The sequence below is a fragment of the Scyliorhinus torazame genome, chromosome 14 (assembly GCF_047496885.1).
Source record: "Scyliorhinus torazame isolate Kashiwa2021f chromosome 14, sScyTor2.1, whole genome shotgun sequence".
In the NCBI taxonomy this organism is placed as follows: domain Eukaryota; kingdom Metazoa; phylum Chordata; class Chondrichthyes; order Carcharhiniformes; family Scyliorhinidae; genus Scyliorhinus; species Scyliorhinus torazame.
The window spans coordinates 183,119,033-183,146,398 of record NC_092720.1 but is presented as its reverse complement, the minus strand read 5'-3'; the positions used below and the strand labels follow the sequence as shown (position 1 = coordinate 183,146,398).

General features: G+C 55.0%; 1 protein-coding gene across 2 annotated transcripts in view; it reads right to left on the bottom strand.

Annotated features, from left to right (window-relative positions):
* Positions 1–305: 305 nt before the first annotated feature.
* Positions 306–27,366, bottom strand: part of LOC140390257 (class I histocompatibility antigen, F10 alpha chain-like) — a 175,934-nt gene continuing 148,873 nt past the window's right edge. Inside the window, exons 4-9 of one of the 2 annotated variants that reach the window (XR_011934600.1) lie at positions 17,703–17,966; positions 10,285–10,389; positions 8,733–8,765; positions 8,439–8,486; positions 7,324–7,374; positions 306–762 (exon numbers count right to left, since the gene is read on the bottom strand). Coding sequence is in view for 1 of the 2 variants with exons in the window: in XM_072475262.1 (XP_072331363.1) it covers positions 8,440–8,486; positions 8,733–8,765; positions 10,285–10,389; positions 17,703–17,966 (449 nt within the window). In the remaining variant the exon portion in view is untranslated. The remainder of the gene's footprint in view (positions 763–7,323; positions 7,375–8,438; positions 8,487–8,732; positions 8,766–10,284; positions 10,390–17,702; positions 17,967–27,366) is intronic. The other variant, XM_072475262.1, reaches the window with a different exon arrangement.

The following is a 27,366-nucleotide window of genomic DNA, read 5'->3' as shown; positions in this document are numbered from 1 at the left end:
AAGCCAAGGAAGTAATCATGTTGCCATTGTAGTCACACAACTGGCGGTCAGGGCGTTGAATCTTTGGAAGCCTACGTAGCTTGGATAAATCAAAGTTGTTAATTAAATTAGCATTTGCACCAGTGTCAAGTTTGAACACAATCTCGGATCCATTAACTTGTAATGGAATATTCCATTCATCTTCCAAGTTGATGGATTTTATGGGATGCAATATCTGTGGAGAAGAATTGCACTTCATAATTGTCTGATTCTGTTCAACAATGCTAACAAAAAAATGTATCTTCAAGACAGTATCTGTAACAGTATCAGGTTTCACCATTTTTGATATACTTTTATTCGTATTAATATTTTTACACATATTTTTGTTGAATGAAATTGATTACTTAAATTGAGGACGTTTAGTCGCTGAATGGCACTGCAGAGCGAAATGATTCTGTTTACCGCATTTGGAATAGGTTTTTTCAAAAGCTGGGCATTTTCCCTGTAGGTGGACGTGTCCACAATGTGTGGCTCCCAATTAGTGAATCAGCCGTGAGTGAGATGGATTTAAGAGTCTGTACAGGATAAACAAGTTGGGTCAGAACAGAAATTTCATCAGAGAAATCTCTGATGCCATCACTACAGATCCATTTCCGCAGATACATATGTGCAATTTGATCACTTGCTCGCTGAAATTGCATCTTCCCAGACTCTCTCATCCTCTCCTGCCGCTGATCTCGGCGACTGGTGTCCCTGGATTACAAACCGGAACACTGGAGGTCACTGGGGAAGAGAAAAAAAAACATCACTATAGAGTGAGGCAAACCCAGCAGGCCTGGAACACCCCCAACAAAATCCATCAGATCCAGCTGACACCCCACAAATACCAGCAGCAAAATCCATCAGACCCCAGATACCTAATAATGCAGAAACCTGGAAGAGTACAGAGTGTGTGGGAGTGAGATTAAAAGGGAAAGTAGGAAAGTAAAGAGGGAAAGAAAAAAATGCTAGCAAGTAAAATCAAGGAGCCTCCCGGGATGTTGAATAAGTAAATAAAGACAAAAGGAAAAGAAAGGAGTAGGGCCTATTGGAGACCAATAAGATAGTCTGTGTGAGAGGGCGGATAATGTGGTTAGGTTGTTAAATACATTGCATTTATGAAATGTAATACTTTATTTTCTTTGGAAAACATGGAACACTGATGACAGCACAGTTAAGGAAGAAGAATGTGAAATACTGGATCAGATAAACATTGTAAGAAACAATCATATTAAAGGAATTGACAACTTTAAAATTGATAAATCAGCAGGTTAAAAGCAATAAGGAGTGGTAATTTCAAGAGGCTTTGACCATCAGAATCATTCTGCGTTGGTTACACTGAGGGTTCGTTAGCTCAGTTGGCTGGCTGGCTGGCTTGTGATGCGGACTGACACCCACAGCGTGGGTTCAATTCCCGTACCGGCGGAGGTTATTCATGCCTTCTCAACCTGAAGTGTGGTGATCCTCAGGTTAAATCTCCACCAGTCAGCTCTCTCTCTCTCTCGTTCAAAGAGAAGACCAGCCACGGTCCTCTGGGACGATGGCGACTTTCACAGGAGTGGTGGAAGAGGATCGAAGGGCTGCCAAAGTTATAAGAGGATTGAAAAGGGACAAAGAGATAGTCTGAGATAGGTGGAGTTTAACCTCAGTGGTGGAATTATTATTGGAATTAATTTTCAGTTAGAATCAAGGCAAGTTAGCATGGATTTGTTCCGGATCAAACTATTTTTTGAAGAGGATTAATGAGGGCTGTGTGGTGGACATGGTCAATGTAAATTTCAACATTTTAGAGAAGATAGATTCAGAGAAGGTCCCACCTTGCAGGCTGCTCAGAAATGTAAAACCACTTGGGACCATCCAAGTGTCAAATCGGATCGAAAATTGCCTCAGGCAGCAAAGGGTTAAAAGGGTTTGTGACTGGAAGCCTGTTACCAGTCAGGGTTCCACAGAGCTCGGCCCTCACTCCCTTGCATTTTGTGATGATTTAGATTCAAATGCAGGGGGAAATGATAAGTTTGAAGATGTACAAATATTATCTCAGTGGTTGACAGCGAGGATGAAACCTTCAGACTGCAGGAAGATAGAACATAGAACAGTGCAGCACAGAACAGGCCCTTCGGCTCTCGATGTTGTGCCGAGCATTGCATCGAGGGCCGAAGGGCCTGTTCTGTGCTGTGCTGTGGTGGTCAGTTGGGAAGGAAAGTGGAAGTCAACCTGGAGAAACGCAAGATCATGGATTCTGGGCGGTGCAACAAAACAAAGGAAATCGCCAGTAAATGGGAGGATCGGGAGTAATGTGGAGGAAGAGAGAAACCTCAGAGTGTGTGTCCAAGAATGGGGAAAGCTGTGAGGACAGGGCCATAATGTGGTTAAGAAGGTGAATAACATTATTATCTGAGGATTAGAGCAGTGGCTTTGCTGGAACTGTGAACAACACCAGATAGACTACAGCTGGAACACTGCAAACAGTCTGTCAGCACGTTACAGAAAAGATGTGATTGTACTGGAGAGAATGCAGAGGAGATTGTTTAATGTGGACAGGACTGGAGAATGTTCACTGGGAGGAAAGACCGGAGAGGCTGGAATAGGATTCTTTAGAATAGGGGAGGGTGAAGGGAGCTATAATTGGGGTTTATATAACAAAGAACAAAGAACAAAGAAATGTACAGCACAGGACAGGCCCTTCGGCCCTCCAAGCCCGTGCCGACCATACTGCCCGACTAAGCTACAATCTTCTACACTTCCTGGGTCCGTATCCTTCTATTCCCATCCTATTCATATATTTGTCAAGATGCCCCTTAAATGTCCCTATCGTACCTGCCTCCACTACCTCCTCCGGTAGTGAGTTCCAGGCACCCACTACCCTCTGCGTAAAAAAATTGCCTCGTACATCTACTCTAAACTTTGCCCCTCTCACCTTAAACCTATGCCCCCTAGTAATTGACCCCTCTACCCTGGGGAAAAGCCTCTGACTATCCACTGTCTATGCCCCTCATAATTTTGTATACCTCTATCAGGTCGCCCCTCAACCTCCTTCGTTCCAGTGAGAACAAACCGAGTTTATTCAATCGCTCCTCATAGCTTATGCCCTCCATACCAGGCAACATTCTGGTAAATCTCTTCTGCACCCTCTCTAAAGCCTCCACATCCTTCTGGTAGTGTGGCGACCAGAATTGAACACTATACTCCAAGTGTGGCCTAACTAAGGTTCTATACAGCTGCAACATGACTTGCCAATTCTTATACTCAATGCCCCGGCCAATGAAGGCAAGCATGCCGTATGCCTTCTTGACTACCTTCTCCACCTGTGTAGCCCCTTTCAGTGATCTGTGGACCTGTACTCCTAGATCTCTTTGACTTTCAATACTCTTGAGGGTTCTACCATTCACTGTATATTCCCTACCTGCATTAGCCCTTCCAAAATGCATTACCTCACATTTGTCCAGGTTAAACTCCATCTGCCATCTCTCCGCCCAAGTCTCCAGACAATCTAAATCCTGCTGTATCCTCAGACAGTCCTCATCGCTATCCGCAATTCCACCAACCTTTGTGTCGTCTGCAAACTTACTAATCAGACCAGTTACATTTTCCTCCAAATCATTTATATATACTACAAAGAGCAAAGGTCCCAGCACTGATCCCTGTGGAACACCACTGGTCACAGCCCTCCAATTAGAAAAGCATCCCTCCATTGCTACCCTCTGCCTTCTATGGCCTAGCCAGTTCTGTATCCACCTTGCCAGTTCACCCCTGATCCCGTGTGACTTCACCTTTTGTACTAGTCTACCATGAGGGACCTTGTCAAAGGCCTTACTGAAGTCCATATAGACAACATCTACTGCCCTACCTGCATCAATCATCTTAGTGACCTCCTCGAAAAACTCTATCAAGTTAGTGAGACACGACCTCCCCTTCACAAAACCGTGCTGCCTCTCACTAATACGTCCATTTGCTTCCAAATGGGAGTAGATCCTGTCTCGAAGAATTCTCTCCAGTAATTTCCCTACCACTGAAGTAAGGCTCACCGGCCTGTAGTTCCCGGGATTATCCCTGCCACCCTTCTTAAACAGAGGAACAACATTGGCTATTCTCCAGTCCTCCGGGACATCCCCTGAAGACAGCGAGGATCCAAAGATTTCTGTCAAGGCCTCAGCAATTTCCTCTCCAGCCTCCTTCAGTATTCTGGGGTAGATCCCATCCGGCCCTGGGGACTTATCTACCTTAATATTTTTTAAGACACCCAACACCTCGTCTTTTTGGATCACAATGTGACCCAGGCTATCTACACCCCCTTCTCCAGACTCAACATCTACCAATTCCTTCTCTTTGGTGAATACTGATTCAAAGTATTCATTTAGTACCTCGCCCATTTCCTCTGGCTCCACACATAGATTCCCTTGCCTATCCTTCAGTGGGCCAACCCTTTCCCTGGCTACCCTCTTGCTTTTTATGTAAGTGTAAAAAGCCTTGGGATTTTCATTAACCCTATTTGCCAATGACTTTTCATGACCCCTTCTAGCCCTCCTGACTCCCTGCTTAAGTTCCTTCCTACTTTCCTTATATGCCACACAGGCTTCGTCTGTTCCCAGCCTTTTAGCCCTGACAAATGCCTCCTTTTTCTTTTTGACGAGGCCTACAATATCACTCGTCATCCAAGGTTCCCGAAAATTGCCGTATTTATCTTTCTTCCTCACAGGAACATGCCTGTCCTGTATTCCTATCAACTGACACTTGAAAGCCTCCCACATGTCAGATGTTGATTTGCCCTCAAACATCCGCCCCCAATCTATGTTCTTCAGTTCCCGCCTAATATTGTTATAATTAGCCTTCCCCCAATTTAGCACATTCATCCTCGGACCACTCTTATCCTTGTCCACCAGTACTTTAAAACTTACTGAATTGTGGTCACTGTTACCGAAATGCTCCCCTACTGAAACATCTACCACCTGGCCGGGCTCATTCCCCAATACCAGGTCCAGTACCGCCTCTTCCCTAGTTGGACTGTTTACATATTGTTTTAAGAAGCCCTCCTGGATGCTCCTTACAAACTCTGCCCCGTCTAAGCCCCTGGCACTAAGTGAGTCCCAGTCAATATTGGGGAAGTTGAAGTCTCCCATCACCACAACCCTGTTGTTTTTACTCTTTTCCAAAATCTGTCTACCTATCTGCTCCTCTATCTCCCGCTGGCTGTTGGGAGGCCTGTAGTATACCCCCAACATTGTGACTGCACCCTTCTTATTCCTGATCTCTACCCATATAGCCTCACTGCCCTCTGAGGTGTCCTCTCGCTGTATAGCTGTGATACTCTCCTGAACAAGTAGCGCAACTCCGCCTCCCCTTTTACATCCCCCTCTATCCCGCCTGAAACATCTAAATCCTGGAACGTTTAGCTGCCAATCCTGCCCTTCCCTCAACCAGGTCTCTGTAATGGCAACAACATCATAGTTCCAAGTAGTAATCCAAGCTCTAAGTTCATCTGCCTTACCCGTAATGCTCCTTGCATTAAAACATATGCACTTCAGGCCACCAGACCCGCTGTGTTCAGCAACTCCTCCCCGTCTGCTCTGCCTCAGAGCCACACTGTCCCTATTCCCTAGTTCTCCCTCAACCCTCTCACCTTCTGACCTAATGCTCCCGTGCCCACCCCCCTGCCATACTAGTTTAAACCCTCCCGTGTGACACTAGCAAATCTCGCGGCCAGGATATTTATGCCTCTCCGGTTTAGATGCAACCCGTCCATCTTATACAGGTCACACCTGCCCCGGAAGAGCTCCCAGTGGTCCAGATAACAGAAACCCTCCCTCCTACACCAGCTGTTTAGCCACGTGTTTGTCTGCTCTATCTTCCTATTTCTAGCCTCACTGGCACGTGGCACAGGGAGTAATCCCGAGATTACAACCCTCGAGGTCCTGTCTTTTAACTTTCTGCCTAGCTCCCTGAACTCCTGCTGCAGGACCTCATGCCCCTTCCTGCCTATGTCGTTAGTACCAATATGTACAACGACCTCTACCTGTTTGCCCTCCCCCTTCAGGATTCCCTCTACCCGTTCGGAGACATCCTGGACCCTGGCACCAGGGAGGCAACATACCATCCTGGAGTCTCTTTCACGTCCACAGAAGCGCCTATCTGTTCCCCTGACTATAGAGTCCCCTATAACTATTACTCTTCTGCGCTTTGACCCTCCCTTCTGAACATCAGAGCCAGCTGTGGTGCCACTGCTCTGGCTGCTGCTGTTTTCCCCTGATAGGCTATCCCCCCCGACAGTATCCAAAGGGGTATATCTGTTCAAGAGGGGGACAACCACAGGGGATTCCTGCACTGACTGCCTGCCCTTTCTGGTGGTCACCCATTTCTCTGCCTGCACCTTGGGTGTGACCACACTTACATAACTGCGATCTATGACGCTTTCCGCCACCTGCATGCTCCTAAGTGCATCCAATTGCTGCTCCAACCGAACCATGCGGTCTGTGAGGAGCTGCAGTTGGGTGCACTTTCTGCAGATGAAGCCATCCGGGACGCTGGAAGCCTCCCGGACCTGCCACATCTCACAGTCAGAGCACAGCACCCCTCTAACTGACATTGCGTCAATTAATTAAAATTAAAATTTGTCTTTTTTTTTTATATAAATACTTTTTTTTTTTTAAATTACAAAGTTACTGTCAACTATCTGTTTCCTAGCACTAGATTTCTAATAGAAATGCGATAGCTAACTATAATATTCTCCGATCTCTGGCTTAGATATCCTCTAAATTATAATTAAGTTATTATGTTTAATTAGTTCCCAAATACTCAAAAAAATTTAGGTTAGAATCCCAACTAGCCACTCAGGTCACAGCTTTTCTGTGATGTCACTTCAGTTTCCCCCCCGACACACACAATTTGAAAAAAAGGTATAAAAGTAAAAATCACTTGCTTACATTCTGAGATGTTCTCAGGTTCTCTCGCTGACAGAGACTGCTCCTCCACCTCCAATCCTTGACCTGCACAATGCTAATAATATAATAATATAATATGGCACTTACCTTACACCAATGGGTCTTATTATTAGGTTAGAGGAGGAGGGTGGGTGGGAGACACTACACGTGTAGTGTCTCGGGTTTCCTCTCCACCAGAATTTATTGGGGGGGGGGGGGAGACTTGCCAGAGGTCGAACTTCCGGTTCCCGCCGAAATCCAAAGGGCTGCTCCTGTAAAGGTAAGGTTTTTAAACTCACTACTCACCTCCAAGAAGGCCCCTGCGCACCGCTGCCGCCGAAATCCAAAGGGCTGCTCCTGTAAAGGTAAGGTTTTTAAACTCACTACTCACCTCCAAGAAGGTCCCTGCGCACCGCTGCCGCCGAAATCCAAAGGGCTGCTCCTGTAAAGGTAAGAGCTTTTAATTTATATAATTATGAGAAGCCACGGTAAATAAGGATGACGGGTGGGATTCTCTGCCACCTGATGCGTTTTCCTGCAGGGTGTGCCCTCGCTGGCAGCGAGATCCTCCATTCCGGCCGCTGACCAGCCAATGGCCATGTTGGCCAACGCCGTCAGGAAACCCCGTGGCCAGGGGTGCGCTGCCGGAGAATTCCACTGGACCCATTTACCTTGGTAGAGGGGTCCAAAAACCAGGAGACACAGATTTAAAGTAACCGATAGAAGCAACAGAGGAGAGATTAGGAAACTTTTTTCACTCAGGGGGTGGGAGGGACCTGGAACTCTCTGCCTGAAGGTTGGGAGAGGCAGAAACTCCCGCCACATTTAATAAATTCTTGGATGTCGACTTGAGGAGCTGTGATCTGCAGGGCTGCAGACCGAGGACATGAAGGTGAGATTGGGCTGGGAGCTCTTCATTAATCTGCATGGACATGATGGGCTGAATGGCCTCATTCTGTGTTGTAAATTTCTAACATTCAATTTCCAATCCTCAAATCAGCTGTCAAACTCCAGCAGACCCCCAAACCCCAGCAGACCCCCAAACACCAGCAAATCCCAGCAGACCCCCAAACACCAGCAAAACCCCATCAGATCCACCTTGCACCTGAGGATCACCACAATTCAGGTTGAGAAACAAGAGCAAAAATCAGACCCATGACACAATGTGACTATTGCTAAATCCTGGAGGACTGACACTGACCAACTGAGGGGAAACTCTGGAAATTCAGACTTCCTAAAGGAATCCGAACAGCTTTGAGGAGGTGAGATGTTTCTGGATGTCTCAACATCCACAAAATCTCCATCCTCAGACCGTAGAGGACCAACCATTTCCAGAAGACCAGTCACAAAGCTCAGTGCTGAATTGGATGGGTTTGTCTTTAATGACTATACACAGGGAGACAGACACGGAGCTCACATTCCACCCACCAGATTATACAGTTAACACCAGCGGGAATATCCCCGTTAGAATGATCCAATCCCAATTGTGTTCAACGCTGCTCATACCTTAGTGATTTGCGGAGGAGCTGGATGAAGAATCCCCTTTATCAGAAGCTGTTAAAGGAAGGAGAGGCATTAAAAAAAACTGTTCATTATTAGAGGCAGAGATAGTGCATCAGATAGAAGAGCAGAGAGAAAGAGACAGAGAATGAGAGAGACAAAGATAGACAGAGACACAACAGGGCAATAGAAACCACACATATTCAGATGGTGACACACACAGCAATTATTAGAGAGTATCAGACACAGAATGAAGAATAATTCACACAGGTCCAGAGGGTGTTTAAATGATCAGCTTACTGTTTGTAGGATTGTAGGCGCTCTTCCCCCTCCCTGTAAAACAGGAATGTTCAGTGAGTGACGAGAGATTGAAAGAAAATCAGAGTGGCTGGAACTCTGAATGTAATGGACCAATGGACTCTCCCTCACCTCAGCCCCTCTCACAGAATGTTGAGACGCTCATGCCGTGCCCCCACCCCCTCCTTGTCCCAAGCCCCATCCTTCCCCCATGAACCCAGCCCCTTCCCTCCACCGATACCAAAGCTTCACACTACACCCCTCTGAAACTCTTGCCCCACACTCTCACATCCTGCTCCCCCTCCCTGGGACCCAGCTTCCTGTCCCCCATCTGGGCCCCAGTCCTGCACTCCCCACACACCCTTGACCCCAGGGGTCACACTCTCCCCCACCTCGTGACCCCAACCTGGCACTCCCCCATGCCCGTCCCAGCCCCACACTCCTCGCTCCCCCCAGTCCACACTTCCCATCATCCCCCGGTCCCACATTACCCGTCAACCCCCCAATCCCATACTCCCCCTCCCGACCTTTATCTCACCCCCGCCTTGACTTCCCCCACCTCCCTGACCCCAGCCCCACACTGCAGCCTGACCAGACACCGTCACTCCCATACTGACCAGAGACCCTCGCTCCCGTACTGACCAGAGACCCTCGCTCCCGTACTGACCAGAGACCCTCGCTCCCGTACTGACCAGAGACCCTCGCTCCCGTACTGACCAGAGACCCTCGCTCCCGTACTGACCAGAGACCCTCGCTCCCGTACTGACCAGAGACCCTCGCTCCCGTACTGACCAGAGACGCTCGCTCCCCTACTGACCAGAGACCCTCACTCCCGTACTGACCAGAGACCCTCACTCCCGTACTGACCAGAGACCCTCACTCCCGTACTGACCAGAGACCCTCACTCCCGTACTGACCAGAGACCCTCACTCCCGTACTGACCAGAGACCCTCACTCCCGTACTGACCAGAGACCCTCACTCCCGTACTGACCAGAGACCCTCACTCCCGTACTGACCAGAGACCCTCACTCCTGTACTGACCAGAGACCCTCACTCCCGTACTGACCAGAGACCCTCACTCCCGTACTGACCAGAGACCCTCACTCCCGTACTGACCAGAGACCCTCACTCCCGTACTGACCAGAGACCCTCACTCCCGTACTGACCAGAGACCCTCACTCCCGTACTGACCAGAGACCCTCACTCCCGTACTGACCAGAGACCCTCACTCCCGTACTGACCCAAGATCCTCACTCCCATACTGACCAGAGACCCTCACTCCCGACTTGACCAGAGACCCTCGCTCCCGTACTGATCAGGGATCCTCACTGATAACCTGAACTCCTCGTCCAATCTGAGACTGACTTTTCCGACTCTCTCCCTTTACCATGAACCCCTTTCTCTCCCTGTCCCAACCCTGGGGCTCTTTCACCCACTGTGTGCTCCCCCACACCAACCAGAGACCCACAAACTAAGCCAGCCTCACACTGGAATATTCCATCAGGATCCCTCCAACACCCAGTGCGGAGCTGCTGTTTTCCCTCCAATTCCTACCTTTCTTGTTGTAGATGACGACAGCCACAATGAGAGTGATGAGCAGCAGCAGGATCCCGAGCACAATCCCGATGGTAACAGGAACCTGGGAGTGAGGCTTTGGCCCTGTTAGGGAAAGAAAATCAGAGAGACAGAGTGAATCAGGGAGAGAGAAAATGTGAGCATCTGGATTTTAAAGTCCTCAATCTGACCAACCCCAGCCTCTGTTTTCCTGAGAACAGAGACCCAGCCTGTCAACCCTTCCCTGATACGTACACACACTCATTTCTGGTATCATCGCTGGAAAACTTTTCTACAGTCTCTCCTTGTAAAAATGGTGACTGGAACTGCACACGGTATTCAAATGTGGTTTAACCAAGGTTTGATAAAGGTTTAGCCTAACCTACCTGTGGTAGTATGCATTCGGGGTCATGTGGGACTGTGAAGCCGTGATGTCATTGGCTGACAGATCCCGGGTCCTGGTTGGCTGTTGACCTCTAGCTCCGCCCTGAAGGCGGAGTATAATAACCAGGAGTTCTCCCCCGCAGGCCAGTCTGCTATTGAACTGCGGGGAACAAGTCACGCTTAATAAAGCCTCATCAACTTTAGTCTCTGGTCAGAAACTACAGGTCCTGCACTCGAGGGTAAGCCCGGAAATCTTCCCTCTCATCGAAGACGCAGAGGATTTCCAGACGGCGTTCGCAGCACTAAAGAGCATCTATGTTCGCCCAGTGAACCAGATCTACGCACGCTACCAACTCGCAACGAGACGGCAAAGTCCCGGAGAATCGATAGATGATTTCTACGCCGCGCTACTAATTTTGGGACGGGCCTGCAGCTACCCGCCGGTAAACGCGATGGAACACACGGACATGTTAATGCGTGATGCTTTTGTGGCTGGTATGAACTCTTCCCAAATCCGCCAAAGACTTTTAGAAAAAGAGTCGCTAGGACTCTCAGAGGCACGGGCCCTTGCAGCCTCACTAGATGTGGCCGCGCGAAACGCCCGCGCCGACGGCCCCGACCGCGCGGCAGCCCCTTGGGCTCCGTGGACCCCCGTCGCGACAAACCCCACCCCCCCCCCCCCCACCCCACAGGCTTGCACGGTTCAGACGCCAAGTCGTCCCGGGGGAGCCCGCTGCTATTTCTGCGGCCAGGCGAAACACCCCCGGCAGCGCTGCCCGGCCCGCGCAGCGATTTGTAAGAGCTGCGGGAAAAAGGGCCATTTCGCGGCTGCGTGCCGGTCCCGGGAGGTCGCCGCTGTCCCCGGCGAACAAGGAGTCCTGCGCGCTTCTAACGCTCCCCAACCCCCCCAGCGCCCCATGTACGACCCACAGGCGCAACCAGTTTGGGTCCCGGCCACCGCTGTCCAGCGCCCCATGTACGACCCGCAGGCGCAACCAGTTTGGGTCCCGGCCACCGCTGTCCCCAGAGAACAAGGTGACCTGCGCGTTTCTGACGCTCCCCAACCCCCCCAGCGCCCCACGTGCGACCCGCAGGCGCCGCCATTTTGGGTCCAGGCCACCACGAGGGGAGGAGGGGCGCCGCCATCTTGGGACCCCCCAGACCTGTACAACGCATGGGGACGGCCATTTTGTCCACCCCCGCCACCATCTTGTGACCCCCCAGCCATGTGCGATGCATGGGGCGGCCATTTTGTCCACCCCCACCGCCATCTTGGACGGCAACAACGGACCCCAGTGTCGACGGCTCCACTGGGTTCGAGGAAGACGCTCAAGCACTACGATCACGTCTGGCCTCAATGACGCTGGACCAAGCACGGCCCCGGACGCTCCAGACGACGACAACAACGGTGCTGATAAACGGGCACGAGACACCATGCCTGGTCGACTCCGGGAGCACGGAAAGCTTCATCCACCCCGACACGGTAAGACGCTGTTTTTTGACCATCCGTCCCAGTGCGCAAAAGATTCCCCTAGCTGCAGGATCCCACTCCGTACAGATTAAAGGCTTCTGCATAGTGACCCTAACGGTGCAAGGGAGGGAGTTTAAAAACTACAGGCTCTACGTCCTTCCCCAACTCTGCGCGCCAACATTACTGGGATTAGATTTCCAGTGCAACCTGCAGAGCCTAACGTTTCAATTCGGCGGCCCAATACCCCCACTCACTATCTGCGGCCTCGCAACCCTCAAGGTTGAGCCCCCATCCTTGTTTGCAAACCTCACCCCGGATTGCAAACCCGTCGCCACTGGGAGCAGACGGTACAGCGCCCAGGACCGGACATTCATTCGGTCCGAAGTCCAGCGGCTAATGAAGGAAGGCATAATCCAGGCCAGCAACAGTCCCTGGAGAGCACAGGTGGTAGTAGTAAAGACAGGGGAGAAGCAAAGGATGGTCATAGACTATAGCCAGACCATCAACAGGTACACACAACTAGATGCGTACCCTCTCCCCCGCATATCCGACATGGTCAATCGGATTGCCCAATATAAGGTCTTCTCCACCGTGGACCTCAAGTCCGCCTACCATCAGCTCCCCATCCGCCCAAGTGACCGCAAGTACACAGCCTTCGAGGCAGACGGGCGATTATACCACTTCCTAAGGGTCCCATTTGGTGTCACAAACGGGGTCTCGGTCTTCCAACGAGAGATGGACCGAATGGTTGATCAACACGGGTTACGGGCCACGTTCCCGTACCTCGACAACGTAACCATCTGCGGCCACGATCAGCAGGACCACAACGCCAACCTCCAAAAATTCCTCCAGACCGCTAAAGCCTTGAACGTCACATACAACGAGGACAAGTGCGTTTTTAGCACAAACCGGCTAGCCATCTTGGGATATGTAGTGCGCAATGGGATAATAGGCCCCGACCCCGAACGCATGCGCCCCCTCATGGAATTTCCCCTCCCGCACTGCTCAAAAGCCCTAAAACGCTGCCTGGGGTTCTTTTCATATTACGCCCAGTGGGTCCCCCAGTACGCAGACAAGGCCCGCCCCCTAATACAGACCACGACCTTCCCTCTGTCGACAGAGGCGTGCCAGGCCTTCAGCCGCATCAAAGCGGATATCGCAAAGGCCACGATGCGCGCCATCGACGAGTCCCTCCCCTTCTAGGTCGAGAGCGACGCCTCCGATGTAGCTCTAGCGGCCACCCTTAACCAAGCGGGCAGGCCCGTGGCCTTTTTCACCCGAACCCTCCACGCTTCAGAAATCCGCCACTCCTCAGTGGAAAAGGAAGCCCAAGCCATAGTGGAAGCTGTGCGACATTGGAGGCATTACCTGGCCGGCAGGAGATTCACTCTCCTCACGGACCAACGCTCGGTAGCCTTCATGTTCGATAATGCACAGCGGGGCAAAATTAAAAACGACAAGATCTTAAGGTGGAGGATCGAGCTCTCCACCTTCAACTATGAGATCCTGTACCGTCCCGGAAAGCTGAACGAGCCGTCCGATGCCCTATCCCGCGGCACATGTGCCAACGCACAAATTAACCGCCTCCAAACCCTCCACGAGGACCTCTGCCACCCGGGGGTCACTCGGTTCTACCACTTTATAAAGTCCCGCAACCTCCCCTACTCTGTGGAGGAAGTCCGTACAGTCACAAGGAACTGCCACATCTGCGCAGAGTGCAAACCGCATTTTTTCAGGCCGGATGGTGCGCACCTGATCAAGGCTTCCCGTCCCTTTGAACGCCTTAGTATGGATTTCAAAGGGCCCCTCTCCTCCACCGACCGCAACACATACTTCCTGAACGTGGTGGACGAATACTCCAGTTTCCCCTTCGCCATCCCCTGCCCTGGCCACAGTCATCAAAGCCCTTAACACCATATTCACACTATTCGGTTGCATCGCATACGTCCACAGCGACAGGGGGTCCTCCTTCATGAGTGACGAGCTGCGCCAGTTCCTGCTCAGCAACGGTATAGCCTCGAGCAGGACGACCAGCTACAACCCCCGGGGCAACGGGCAAGTAGAGGGGGAGAACGGCACGGTCTGGAAGACCGTCCTACTGGCCCTACGGTCCAGGGACCTCCCAGTTTCACGGTGGTAGGAGGTCCTCCCGGACGCTCTCCACTCCATCCGGTCGCTACTGTGTACTAGCACTAACCAAACGCCTCATGAGCGCCTCCTCGTCTTCCCCAGGAAGAGCCCATCTTGCTCCGAAAACATGTGCGGGCGCACAAGTCGGACCCGTTGGTCGAGAGGGTTCGCCTCCTCCACGCGAACCCGCAGTACGCTTACGTGGAGTACCCCGACGGCCGACAGGACACGCTCTCCCTGCGAGATCTGGCACCCGCCGGCAACACGCACACCCCCCCCGACACCAATCACCCCCACCCTGCCACCGGCGCACCCCGCGAGCGCCCCCTTCCCGGGAGGATCGGTCCTCCTCCCAGGTCCGACCAGAAGTGAAGCTGATGCAGAAACCGTAAGGCTCCCGGAGACGACAACACTGGAACAAGCACCACCACCGGGGCCGAGGCGATCGACGAGGACGACCAGACCGCCCGACCGACTCGTGGCATCGATGTAACACTACAATGTTGTGGACTTTAACGAGAACTCTTTCTTTTCCCCCTTTTACTGTAAATAGTTCAAAACAAAAAAACCTCTGTACATACTGTGATGACATGCAAAGGTTTTCCTCCCAGGACCAGCCTTGTAAACCCTTACCACCATACGAAGCACCACCCCGCCGGGTTCATTTTTAACAAAGGGTGAATGTGGTAGTATGCATTAGGGGTCATGTGGGACTGTGAAGCCGTGATGTCATTGGCTGACAGATCCCGGGTCCTGGTTGGCTGTTGACCTCTAGCTCCGCCCTGAAGTATAAGAACCAGGAGTTCTCCCCCGCAGGCCAGTCTTCTACTGAACTGCGGGGAACAAGTCACGCTTAATAAAGCCTCATCGACTTCATCTCTATTCGTCTCTCGTGAGTCTTTGTGCGCTACACTACCTAATTTACAATTCTATTTTTTGATAAATGAAGCCTGGTTTTCTCTTTGCTTTATTATGGCCTTCTCGAAGCTGTTGCTCTATGTTTACTGACTGGTGTACTTGTACACCGAGATCTCTTTGTCCCCGATCCCATCCGGACTTACTCCTTCCAAGTAAGATGTGATCTCCCTGTTCATCCTTAATGAAAACTCTCCCACGTTTATCTGTGCTGAACTTCATTCACCAATTATTTGCCCATTCTACAAGATTATAATGTTTATTCATTTGCTGCAATCGTGCTCAGTATCGACTATTCCCACCCAATTTGTTGTCCTCTGCAAATTGAGAAATAGTGTATCGGATTCTCATGTCCACATCATTGAATGGAAATTGTGAACAGTGGTGATCCCAGCACTGATCCTTGTGGATCACCACTTCCCACCTTCTGTCACTCTGAATAATGATCCTTCACTCTCACTCTCTGCTTTTTGTCTTCAAATCATTCTGCCATTTGTCCCCTCACTCCACATTATCTTGACAACCATTAATCTATCATGAGTCACCTTATCTATTACATTTGAAAAATCATAGAACATATAGTGCAGAAGGAGGCCATTCGGCCCATCGAGTCTGCACCGACCCGCTTCAGCCCTCACTTCCACCCTGTCCCAGGAGCCCAATAACCCCTCCTTACCTTTTTGGTCACTAAGGCCAATTTAGCATGGCCAATCCACCGAACCTGCACGTCTTTGGACTGTGGGAGGAAACCGGAGTACCCGGAGGAAACCCACGCAGACACGGTGAGAACGTGTAGACTCTGCACAGACAGTGGTCCAGCGGGGAATCGAACCTGGGACCCTGCCGCTGTGAAGCCACAGTGCTAGCCACTTGTGGTACCGTGCTGCCCAACCATATTAAATTACATCTACTATATCACCATTGTCCACTCCCTCTGTTACATCCTCAAAAAAATCCACTTATTGAGGTAAAGCAACATTTAATATTTCAGAATCCAAGCTGACTATTCATGATTATATTAATCGATTTCTAGATTTTCAAGAATTCCCTGAATAATAATCATCACTTCATGTCACAAGTAGGCTTCAATGAAGCTACTGTGAAAAGCCCCAGTCACCACATTCCGGAGCCTGTTCGGGGAGGCCGGTACAGGAATTGAACCCGCGCTGCTGTTTGTTGTGCATTACAAGCCAGCTGTTTAGCCCTATGTGTTAAACCTGCCCCTGGTAGAAGAGATTCCATTATTTTTCTGACAGCTGATTTTAAGCTGTTTGAAGTCAACTTCCGAAATATACAGGACCGTGTTCCTCCTATAATATCCCAGGATACACCGGGTCTTGTTCCTCCTACAATATCCCAGGATACACCAGGCCTGTCCCTCCTGTAATATCCCAGGACACACTGCGCCCTCTCATACTGTAATATCCCAGGATACACCAGGACACAATGGGGAATGTTGCACGGTAAATCCCAGGACACAAAATTACTGTCTTCCAATGGTGGTGTTTTGGATATTATGCATTGGAGTTTAAAATTTATTTGCACTCAGTATCCTGGGCAACAGCTGTCCTGGTGAACAGCTTGTCGTGTTAATCACCCTGGGGTAACACGGACTGCAACTGGATGCAGTTGTACTTGAAAGTAGACTCCAAACTGTGATGTTGGTTCAATACGCTTTATTGAACTTGTTAAGCAGTGTACACAGTCCGCTGTGGGTTTGAAACTCTACTAATCTAAGCGTGCTTACTATAACTAACTAGACCAGACTAGCTCTGAGCCATGTGTAGAAGGTGCTAACTGATATATACACCCTTATTGTCACTACAGTTGTCACCAGTGGAAAGAGGCAGAGTGTTGATGCCTCCTGTGTGTTATCATGCAAGACCACCTTCTAGTGTTCTGCCTGATGATTGGTTGTGTTCTGTCCTGTGCGATGATTGGCTGTACTGGGTCTCTGTCACTGTCTGTCTGAATCTCATCACAGCTCAGCACTGACCTTCCCTCTGACGAATGTGATATAAAATAGTTACTTTAGAGATATTAGTTAATGTAATGTAGAAGATAGGCCAGTTTAATTCTGGTTAGTTCACAGACAAACGATTTCAGACCGCATGGAAAAGCAGGAAGAGGTGTGTCCACCAGAGTGATGCTGAGTAATAGGGGCCAGAGGAAGGGATTGGAAGTGAGCCAAGCAGAATAGATCAAACAGGTCAGGAGGGACATAGGATGACCTATGGGCGTCGAGTATGTGAAACTTGATGCCATTTGAATGTATCAGTACAGAGTTCTTTGTCTGATAGCCTCACTTGATTCCGGAGGTACAGAGAGCAGAGAGGTGATCTTTACTGCTGTGAACTGAGAAAGACTTGCAAGTCTAATAAAATAACTAATGCTGTACCTGCAAATACATCTCGACTTTTATTGAGGCCAGACTGACGGGTAAAGAAACTGAGGATTTAACACCTCGTGTCATCCTGATCTGAGGCCGTGTCTCTCTAACAGTGAGAAATGGTCTTACCATAAATCACCATCAGTGCCTCATTCAGTCCGCTGTGTTCCACCCGACAGGAATACTCGGCCTGGTCCTCCGGATCAAACTCCACCCATTTCCGGATCTGGTAGGTCCTGTCGTGATTGGGTAAGATCCCACTGGACAGGATCTCATTAATCACCACTCCGTCTCTGCACAGATTCACCTCGATGGCTTGAGGGTAAAAGCCGGTGACGACACAGGACAGCCGGTTAGAATCACCCAGACGGGTAAAGGACATGATGGGGGCAACTGAGAGAAAAAGGAAGAGGAATCAGTACAGGAAACCGGAGATAGAGAATCCCAGGCATCACCCCCTTCACCGACTCTAAGTCCCCCCCCCTCACTCACCGACTCTCAGTCCCCCCCCCCTCACTCACCGACTCTCAGTCCCTCCCATCCCGACTCTCAGTCCCCCCTCACTCACCGACTCTCAGTCCCCCCCTCTCACTCACCGACTCTCAGTGGCTCAATCACCGACTCTCAGTCCGTCCTGACTCACCAAATCTCAGTCCCCCCCCTCACTCACCGACTCTCAGTCGCTCACTCACCGACTCTCAGTCCCTCCCCTCACTCACCGACTCAGTCCCTCCCTCCCCGACTCTCAGTCCCCCTTCACTCACCGACTCTCAGTCCCCCCCCCTCACTCACCGACTCTGAGACCCTCCTCACTCACCGACACTCAGTCCCCCTCACTCACCGACACTCAGTCCCCCCCTCACTCACCGACACTCAGTCCCCCCCCTCACTCACCGACACTCAGTCCCCCCCCTCACTCACCGACACTCAGTCCACCACTCACTCACCGACACTCAGTCCCTCCCCTCACTCACCGACTCTCAGTCCCCCCTCACTCACCGACTCTCAGTCCCCCCTCACTCACCGACTCAGTCCCTCCCATCACTCACCGACTCAGACCCTCCCTCCCCGACTCTGTCCCCCCTCACTCACCGACTCTCAGTCCCCCCTCACTCACCGACGCTCCGTCCCCCCTCACTCACCGACTCTCAGTCCCCCCTCACTCACCGACTCTCAGTCCCCCCCCTCACTCACCGACTCTCAGTCCCCCCCCTCACTCACCGACTCGCAGTCCCCCCTCACTTACTGACTCTCAGTCCCCCCTCACTCACCGATTCACAGTCCCTCCCCTCACTCACCGACACTCAGTCCACCCACTCACTCACCGACTCAGTCCCCTCCTCACTCACAGACTCTCAATCACCTCCTCACTCACCGACTCTCAGTCCCTCCCTCCCCGACTCTCAGTCCCCCGTCCCTCAGTCCCCCCCTCACTCACCGACTCTCAACCCCTCCCTCACTCACCGACTCTCAGTCCCCCCTCACTCACCGACTCTCAGTCCCCCCCTCACTCACCGACTCAGTCCCCCCCTCACTCACCGACTCTCAGTCCCCCCCCTCACTCACCGACTCTCAGTCCCCCCCCTCACTCACCGACTCTCAGTCCCCCCCCTCACTCACCGACACTCAGTCCCCCCTCACTCACCGACTCAGTCCCCCCCTCACTCACCGACTCAGTCCCCCCCTCACTCACCGACTCTCAGTCCCCCCCTCACTCACCGACTCTCAGTCCCCCCCTCACTCACCGACTCTGACCCCCCTCACTCAGCGACTCTCAGTCCCCCCTCACTCACCGACTCTCAGTCCCCCCTCAGTCACCGACTCTCAGTCCCCCCTCAGTCACCGACTCTCAGTCCCCCCTCACTCCCCGACTCTCAGTCCCCCCTCACTCCCCGACTCTGTCTCCCCTCACTCCCCGACTCTGTCTCCCCTCACTCCCCGACTCTCAGTCCCCCCTCACTCACCGATTCTCAGTCCCCACTCACTCACCGACGCTCAATCCCCTCTCACTCACCGACTCCCAGTCCCCCCTCACTCATCGACTCTCAATCCCCCCCCTCACTCACCGACACTCAGTCCCCCCCCCTCACTCACCGACACTCAGTCCCCCCCTCACTCACCGACTCTCAGTCCCCCCCCTCACTCACCGACTCACAGTCCCTCCCGTCACTCAGCGACACTCAGTCCCCCCACTCACTCAGCGACTCTCAGTACCTCCCTCCCCGACTGTGTGTCCCCCTCACTCACCGACCCAGTGTCCCCCTCACTCACCGACTCTCAGTCGCTCACTCACAGACTCTCAGTCCCTCCCCTCACTCACAGACTCTCAGTCCCCCCCCCTCACTCACCGACTCAGTCCCTCCCTCCCCGACTCTCAGTCCCCCCTCACTCCCCGACTCTCAGTCCCCCCTCACTCCCCGACTCTCAGTCCCCCCTCACTCCCCGACTCTCAGTCCCCCCTCACTCCCCGACTCTCAGTCCCCCCTCACTCCCCGACTCTCAGTCCCCCCTCACTCCCCGACTCTCAGTCCCCCCTCACTCCCCGACGCTCAGTCCCCTCTCACTCACCGACTCTCAATCCCTCTCCTCACTCACCGACTCTCAGTCCCCCCCTCACTCACCGACTCTCAGTCCCCCCTCACTCCCCGACTCTCAGTCCCCCCTCACTCCCCGACGCTCAGTCCCCCCTCACTCACCGACTCTCAATCCCTCTCCTCACTCACCGACTCTCAGTCCCCCCCTCACTCACCGACTCTCAGTCCCCCCCTCACTCACCGACACTCAGTCCCACCCTCACTCACCGACACTCAGTCCCCCCCCTCACTCACCGACACTCAGTCCCCCCCCTCACTCACCGACACTCAGTCCCCCCCTCACTCACCGACACTCAGTCCCCCCCCTCACTCACCGACACTCAGTCCCCCCCCTCACTCACCGACACTCAGTCCCCCCCCTCACTCACCGACACTCAGTCCCCCCCTCACTCACCGACTCTCAGTCCCCCCCTCACTCACCGACACCCAGTCCCCCCTCACTCACCGACACCCAGTCCCCCCTCACTCACCGACTCTCAGTCCCCCCTCACTCACCGACACTCAGTCGTCCCCCTCACTCACCGACACTCAGTCCCCCCCCTCACTCACCAAGACTCAGCCCCCCCCTCACTCACCGAATCAGTCCCCCCCCTCACTCACCGAATCTCAGTCCCCCCCTCACTCAGCGACTCTCAGTCCCCCCCCTCACTCACCGACTCTCAGTCCCCCCTCACTCACCGACTCTCAGTCCCCCCTCACTCACCGACTCTCAGTCCCCCCTCACTCACCGACTCTCAGTCCCCCCTCACTCAACGACTCTCAGTCCCCCCTCACTCAACGACTCTCAGTCCCCCCTCACTCACCGACACTCAGTCCACACCCGCACTCACCGACACTCAGTCCCCCCCTCACTCACAGACTCTCAGTCCCTCCCCTCACTCACCGACTCAGTCCCTCCCTCCCCGACTCTCAGTCCCCCCTCACTCCCCGACTCTCAGTCCCCCCTCACTCACCGACTCTCAGTCCCCCCTCACTCACCGACACTCAGTCCCCCCCTCACTCACCGACACTCAGTCCCCCCTCACTCACCGACACTCAGTCCCCCCTCACTCACCGACTCTCAGTCCCCCCTCACTCAGTCGTCCCCCTCACTCACCGACACTCAGTCGTCCCCCTCACTCACCGAATCTCAGCCCCCCCCCTCACTCACCGAATCTCAGTCCCCCCTCACTCACCGACTCTCAGTCCCCCCTCACTCACCGACTCTCAGTCCCCCCTCACTCACCGACTCTCAGTCCCCCCTCACTCACCGACTCTCAGTCCCCCCTCACTCACCGACTCTCAGTCCCCCCTCACTCACCGACTCTCAGTCCCCCCTCACTCACCGACTCACAGTCCCCCCTCACTCACCGACTCGCAGTCCCCCCTCACTCACCGACTCGCAGTCCCCCCTCACTCACCGACTCGCAGTCCCCCCTCACTCACCGACTCGCAGTCCCCCCTCACTCACCGACTCGCAGTCCCCCCTCACTCACCGACTCGCAGTCCCCCCTCACTCACCGACTCGCAGTCCCCCCTCACTCACCGACTCTCAGTCCCCCCTCACTCACCGACTCTCAATCCCCCCTCACTCACCGACTCTCAGTCCCCCCCCTCACTCACCGACTCTCAGTCCCTCCCCTCACTCACCGACTCAGTCCCGCCCTCTCCGACTCTCAGTCCCCCCTCACTCCCCGACTCTCAGTCCCCCCTCACTCCCCGACTCTCAGTCCCCCCTCACTCCCCGACTCTCAGTCCCCCCTCACTCCCCGACTCTCAGTCCCCCCTCACTCACCGACGCTCAGTTCTCCCCTCACTCACCGACTCTCAAGCCCCCCCTCACTCACTGACACTCAGTCCCCCCCTCACTCACCGACACTCAGTCCCCCCTCACTCACCAACTCCCAGTCCCCCCCTCACTCACCGACTATCAATCCCCCCCTCACTCACCGACACTCAGTCCCCCCCCTCACTCAGCGACTCTCAGTACCTCCCTCACTCACCGACTCAGTCCCTCCCTCCGCGACTCTCAGTCCCCCCTCAATCACCGACCCTCAGTCCCCCCTCACTAACCGCCTCTCAGTCCCCCCTCACTCACCGCCTCTGTCCCCCCTCACTCACCGATTCTCAGTCCCTCCCCTTACTCACTGACTCTCAGTCCCCCCTCACTCACCGTCTCTCAAACCCCCCCCTCACTCACCGATTCTCAGTCCCTCCCCTTACTCACTGACTCTCAGTCCCCCCTCACTCACCGTCTCTCAGTCCCCCCTCACTCACCGACTCTCAGTCCCCCCTCACTCACCGACTCTCAGTCCCCCTTCACTCACCGCCTCTCAGTCCCCCCTCACTCAGCGACTCTCAGTACCTCCCTCACTCACCGACTCAGTCCCTCCCTCCGCGACTCTCAGTTCCCCCTCAATCACCGACCCTCAGTCCCCCCTCACTAACCGCCTCTCAGTCCCCCCTCACTCACCGACTCTCAAACCCCCCCCTCACTCACCGATTCTCAGTCCCTCCCCTTACTCACTGACTCTCAGTCCCCCCCTCACTCACCGACTCTCAGTCCCCCCTCACTCACCGACTCTCAGTCCCCCCTCCCTCACCGACTCTCAGTCCCCCCTCACTCACCGACTCTCAGTCCGCCCTCACTCACCGACTCTCAGTCCCCCCTCACTCACTGACTCTCAGTCCCCCCTCACTCACTGACTCTCAGTCCCCCCTCACTCACCGACTCTCAGTTCCCCCTCACTCACCGACTCTCAGTTCCCCCTCACTCACCGACTCAGTCCCCCCTCACTCACCGACTCAGTCCCCCCTCACTCACCGACTCAGTCCCCCCTCACTCACCGACTCAGTCCCCCCTCACTCACCGACTCTCAGTCCCCCCCTCACTCACCGACTCTCAGTCCCCCCCTCACTCACCGACTCTCAGTCCCCCCCTCACTCACCGACTCTCAGTCCCCCCCTCACTCACCGACTCTCAGTCCCCCCTCACTCACCGACTCTCAGTCCCCCCTCACTCACCGACTCAGTCCCCCCTCACTCACCGACACACAGTCCCCCCCCTCACACACCGAGACTCAGTCCCCTCCCTCACTCAGCGACTCAGTCCCTCCCATCCCGACTCTCAGTCCCCCCTCACTCACCGACTCTCAGTCCCCCCCTCTCACTCACCGACTCTCAGTGGCTCAATCACCGACTCTCAGTCCGTCCTGACTCACCAAATCTCAGTCCCCCCCCTCACTCACCGACTCTCAGTCGCTCACTCACCGACTCTCAGTCCCTCCCCTCACTCACCGACTCAGTCCCTCCCTCCCCGACTCTCAGTCCCCCTTCACTCACCGACTCTCAGTCCCCCCCCCTCACTCACCGACTCTGAGACCCTCCTCACTCACCGACACTCAGTCCCCCTCACTCACCGACACTCAGTCCCCCCCTCACTCACCGACACTCAGTCCCCCCCCTCACTCACCGACACTCAGTCCCCCCCCTCACTCACCGACACTCAGTCCCCCCCCTCACTCACCGACACTCAGTCCCCCCCCTCACTCACCGACTCTCAGTCCCCCCTCACTCACCGACTCTCAGTCCCCCCTCACTCACCGACTCAGTCCCTCCCCTCACTCACCGACTCAGACCCTCCCTCCCCGACTCTGTCCCCCCTCACTCACCGACTCTCAGTCCCCCCTCACTCACCGACGCTCCGTCCCCCCTCACTCACCGACTCTCAGTCCCCCCTCACTCACCGACTCTCAGTCCCCCCCCTCACTCACCGACTCGCAGTCCCCCCTCACTTACTGACTCTCAGTCCCCCCTCACTCACCGATTCACAGTCCCTCCCCTCACTCACCGACACTCAGTCCACCCACTCACTCACCGACTCAGTCCCCTCCTCACTCACAGACTCTCAATCACCTCCTCACTCACCGACTCTCAGTCCCTCCCTCCCCGACTCTCAGTCCCCCGTCCCTCAGTCCCCCCCCTCACTCACCGACTCTCAACCCCTCCCTCACTCACCGACTCTCAGTCCCCCCTCACTCACCGACTCTCAGTCCCCCCCTCACTCACCGACTCAGTCCCCCCCTCACTCACCGACTCTCAGTCCCCCTCACTCACCGACTCTGACCCCCCTCACTCACCGACTCTCAGTCCCCCCCTCACTCACCGACTCTCAGTCCCCCCCTCACTCACCGACTCTCAGTCCCCCCCTCACTCACCGACTCTCAGTCCCCCCCCTCACTCACCGACACTCAGTCCCCCCTTACTCACCGACTCAGTCCCCCCCTCACTCACCGACTCAGTCCCCCCCTCACTCACCGACTCAGTCCCCCCCTCACTCACCGACTCTCAGTCCCCCCCTCACTCACCGACTCTCAGTCCCCCCCTCACTCACCGACTCTCAGTCCCCCCCCTCACTCACCGACTCTGACCCCCCTCACTCAGCGACTCTCAGTCCCCCCTCACTCACCGACTCTCAGTCCCCCCTCACTCACCGACTCTCAGTCCCCCCTCACTCACCGACTCTCAGTCCCCCCTCAGTCACCGACACTCAGTCCCCCCTCAGTCACCGACTCTCAGTCCCCCCTCACTCCCCGACTCTCAGTCCCCCCTCACTCCCCGACTCTGTCTCCCCTCACTCCCCGACTCTGTCTCCCCTCACTCCCCGACTCTCAGTCCCCCCTCACTCACCGATTCTCAGTCCCCACTCACTCACCGACGCTCAATACCCTCTCACTCACCGACTCCCAGTCCCCCCTCACTCACCGACTCTCAATCCCCCCCCTCACTCACCGACACTCAGTCCCCCCCCCTCACTCACCGACACTCAGTCCCCCCCTCACTCACCGACTCTCAGTCCCCCCCCTCACTCACCGACTCACAGTCCCTCCCGTCACTCAGCGACACTCAGTCCCCCCACTCACTCAGCGACTCTCAGTACCTCCCTCCCCGACTGTGTGTCCCCCTCACTCACCGACCCAGTGTCCCCCTCACTCACCGACTCTCAGTCGCTCACTCACAGACTCTCAGTCCCTCCCCTCACTCACAGACTCTCAGTCCCCCCCCTCACTCACCGACTCAGTCTCTCCCTCCCCGACTCTCAGTCCCCCCTCACTCCCCGACTCTCAGTCCCCCCTCACTCCCCGACTCTCAGTCCCCCCTCACTCCCCGACTCTCAGTCCCCCCTCACTCCCCGACTCTCAGTCCCCCCTCACTCCCCGACTCTCAGTCCCCCCTCACTCCCCGACGCTCAGTCCCCTCTCACTCACCGACTCTCAATCCCTCTCCTCACTCACCGACTCTCAGTCCCCCCCTCACTCACCGACTCTCAGTCCCCCCTCACTCCCCGACTCTCAGTCCCCCCTCACTCCCCGACGCTCAGTCCCCTCTCACTCACCGACTCTCAATCCCTCTCCTCACTCACCGACTCTCAGTCCCCCCCTCACTCACCGACTCTCAGTCCCACCCTCACTCACCGACACTCAGTCCCCCCCCTCACTCACCGACACTCAGTCCCCCCCCTCACTCACCGACACTCAGTCCCCCCCTCACTCACCGACACTCAGTCCCCCCCCTCACTCACCGACACTCAGTCCCCCCCCTCACTCACCGACACTCAGTCCCCCCCCCTCACTCACCGACACTCAGTCCCCCCCTCACTCACCGACTCTCAGTCCCCCCCTCACTCACCGACACCCAGTCCCCCCTCACTCACCGACACCCAGTCCCCCCTCACTCACCGACTCTCAGTCCCCCCTCACTCACCGACACTCAGTCGTCCCCCTCACTCACCGACACTCAGTCCCCCCCCTCACTCACCAAGACTCAGCCCCCCCCTCACTCACCGAATCAGTCCCCCCCCCTCACTCACCGAATCTCAGTCCCCCCCCTCACTCAGCGACTCTCAGTCCCCCCCCTCACTCACCGACTCTCAGTCCCCCCTCACTCACCGACTCTCAGTCCCCCCTCACTCACCGACACTCAGTCCACACCCACACTCACCGACACTCAGTCCCCCCCTCACTCAGCGACTCTCAGTCCCTCCCTCACTCACCGACTCTCAGTCGCTCACTCACAGACTCTCAGTCCCTCCCCTCACTCACCGACTCAGTCCCTCCCTCCCCGACTCTCAGTCCCCCCTCACTCCCCGACTCTCAGTCCCCCCTCACTCCCCGACTCTCAGTCCCCCCTCACTCACCGACTCTCAGTCCCCCCTCACTCACCGACACTCAGTCCCCCCCTCACTCACCGACACTCAGTCCCCCCTCACTCACCGACACTCAGTCCCCCCTCACTCACCGACTCTCAGTCCCCCCTCACTCAGTCGTCCCCCTCACTCACCGACACTCAGTCGTCCCCCTCACTCACAAAGACTCAGCCCCCCCTCACTCACCGAATCTCAGTCCCCCCCCTCACTCACCGAATCTCAGTCCCCCCTCACTCAGCGACTCTCAGTCCCCACTCACTCACCGACTCTCAGTCCCCCCTCACTCACCGACTCTCAGTCCCCCCTCACTCACCGACTCTCAGTCCCCCCTCACTCACCGACTCTCAGTCCCCCCTCACTCACCGACTCTCAGTCCCCCCTCACTCACCGACTCGCAGTCCCCCCTCACTCACCGACTCGCAGTCCCCCCTCACTCACCGACTCGCAGTCCCCCCTCACTCACCGACTCGCAGTCCCCCCTCACTCACCGACTCGCAGTCCCCCCTCACTCACCGACTCGCAGTCCCCCCTCACTCACCGACTCGCAGTCCCCCCTCACTCAGTCGTCCCCCTCACTCACCGACACTCAGTCGTCCCCCTCACTCACAAAGACTCAGCCCCCCCCTCACTCACCGAATCTCAGTCCCCCCCCTCACTCACCGAATCTCAGTCCCCCCTCACTCAGCGACTCTCAGTCCCCCCTCACTCACCGACTCTCAGTCCCCCCTCACTCACCGACTCTCAGTCCCCCCTCACTCACCGACTCTCAGTCCCCCCTCACTCACCGACTCTCAGTCCCCCCTCACTCACCGACTCGCAGTCCCCCCTCACTCACCGACTCGCAGTCCCCCCTCACTCACCGACTCGCAGTCCCCCCTCACTCACCGACTCGCAGTCCCCCCTCACTCACCGACTCGCAGTCCCCCCTCACTCACCGACTCGCAGTCCCCCCTCACTCACCGACTCGCAGTCCCCCCTCACTCACCGACTCGCAGTCCCCCCTCACTCACCGACT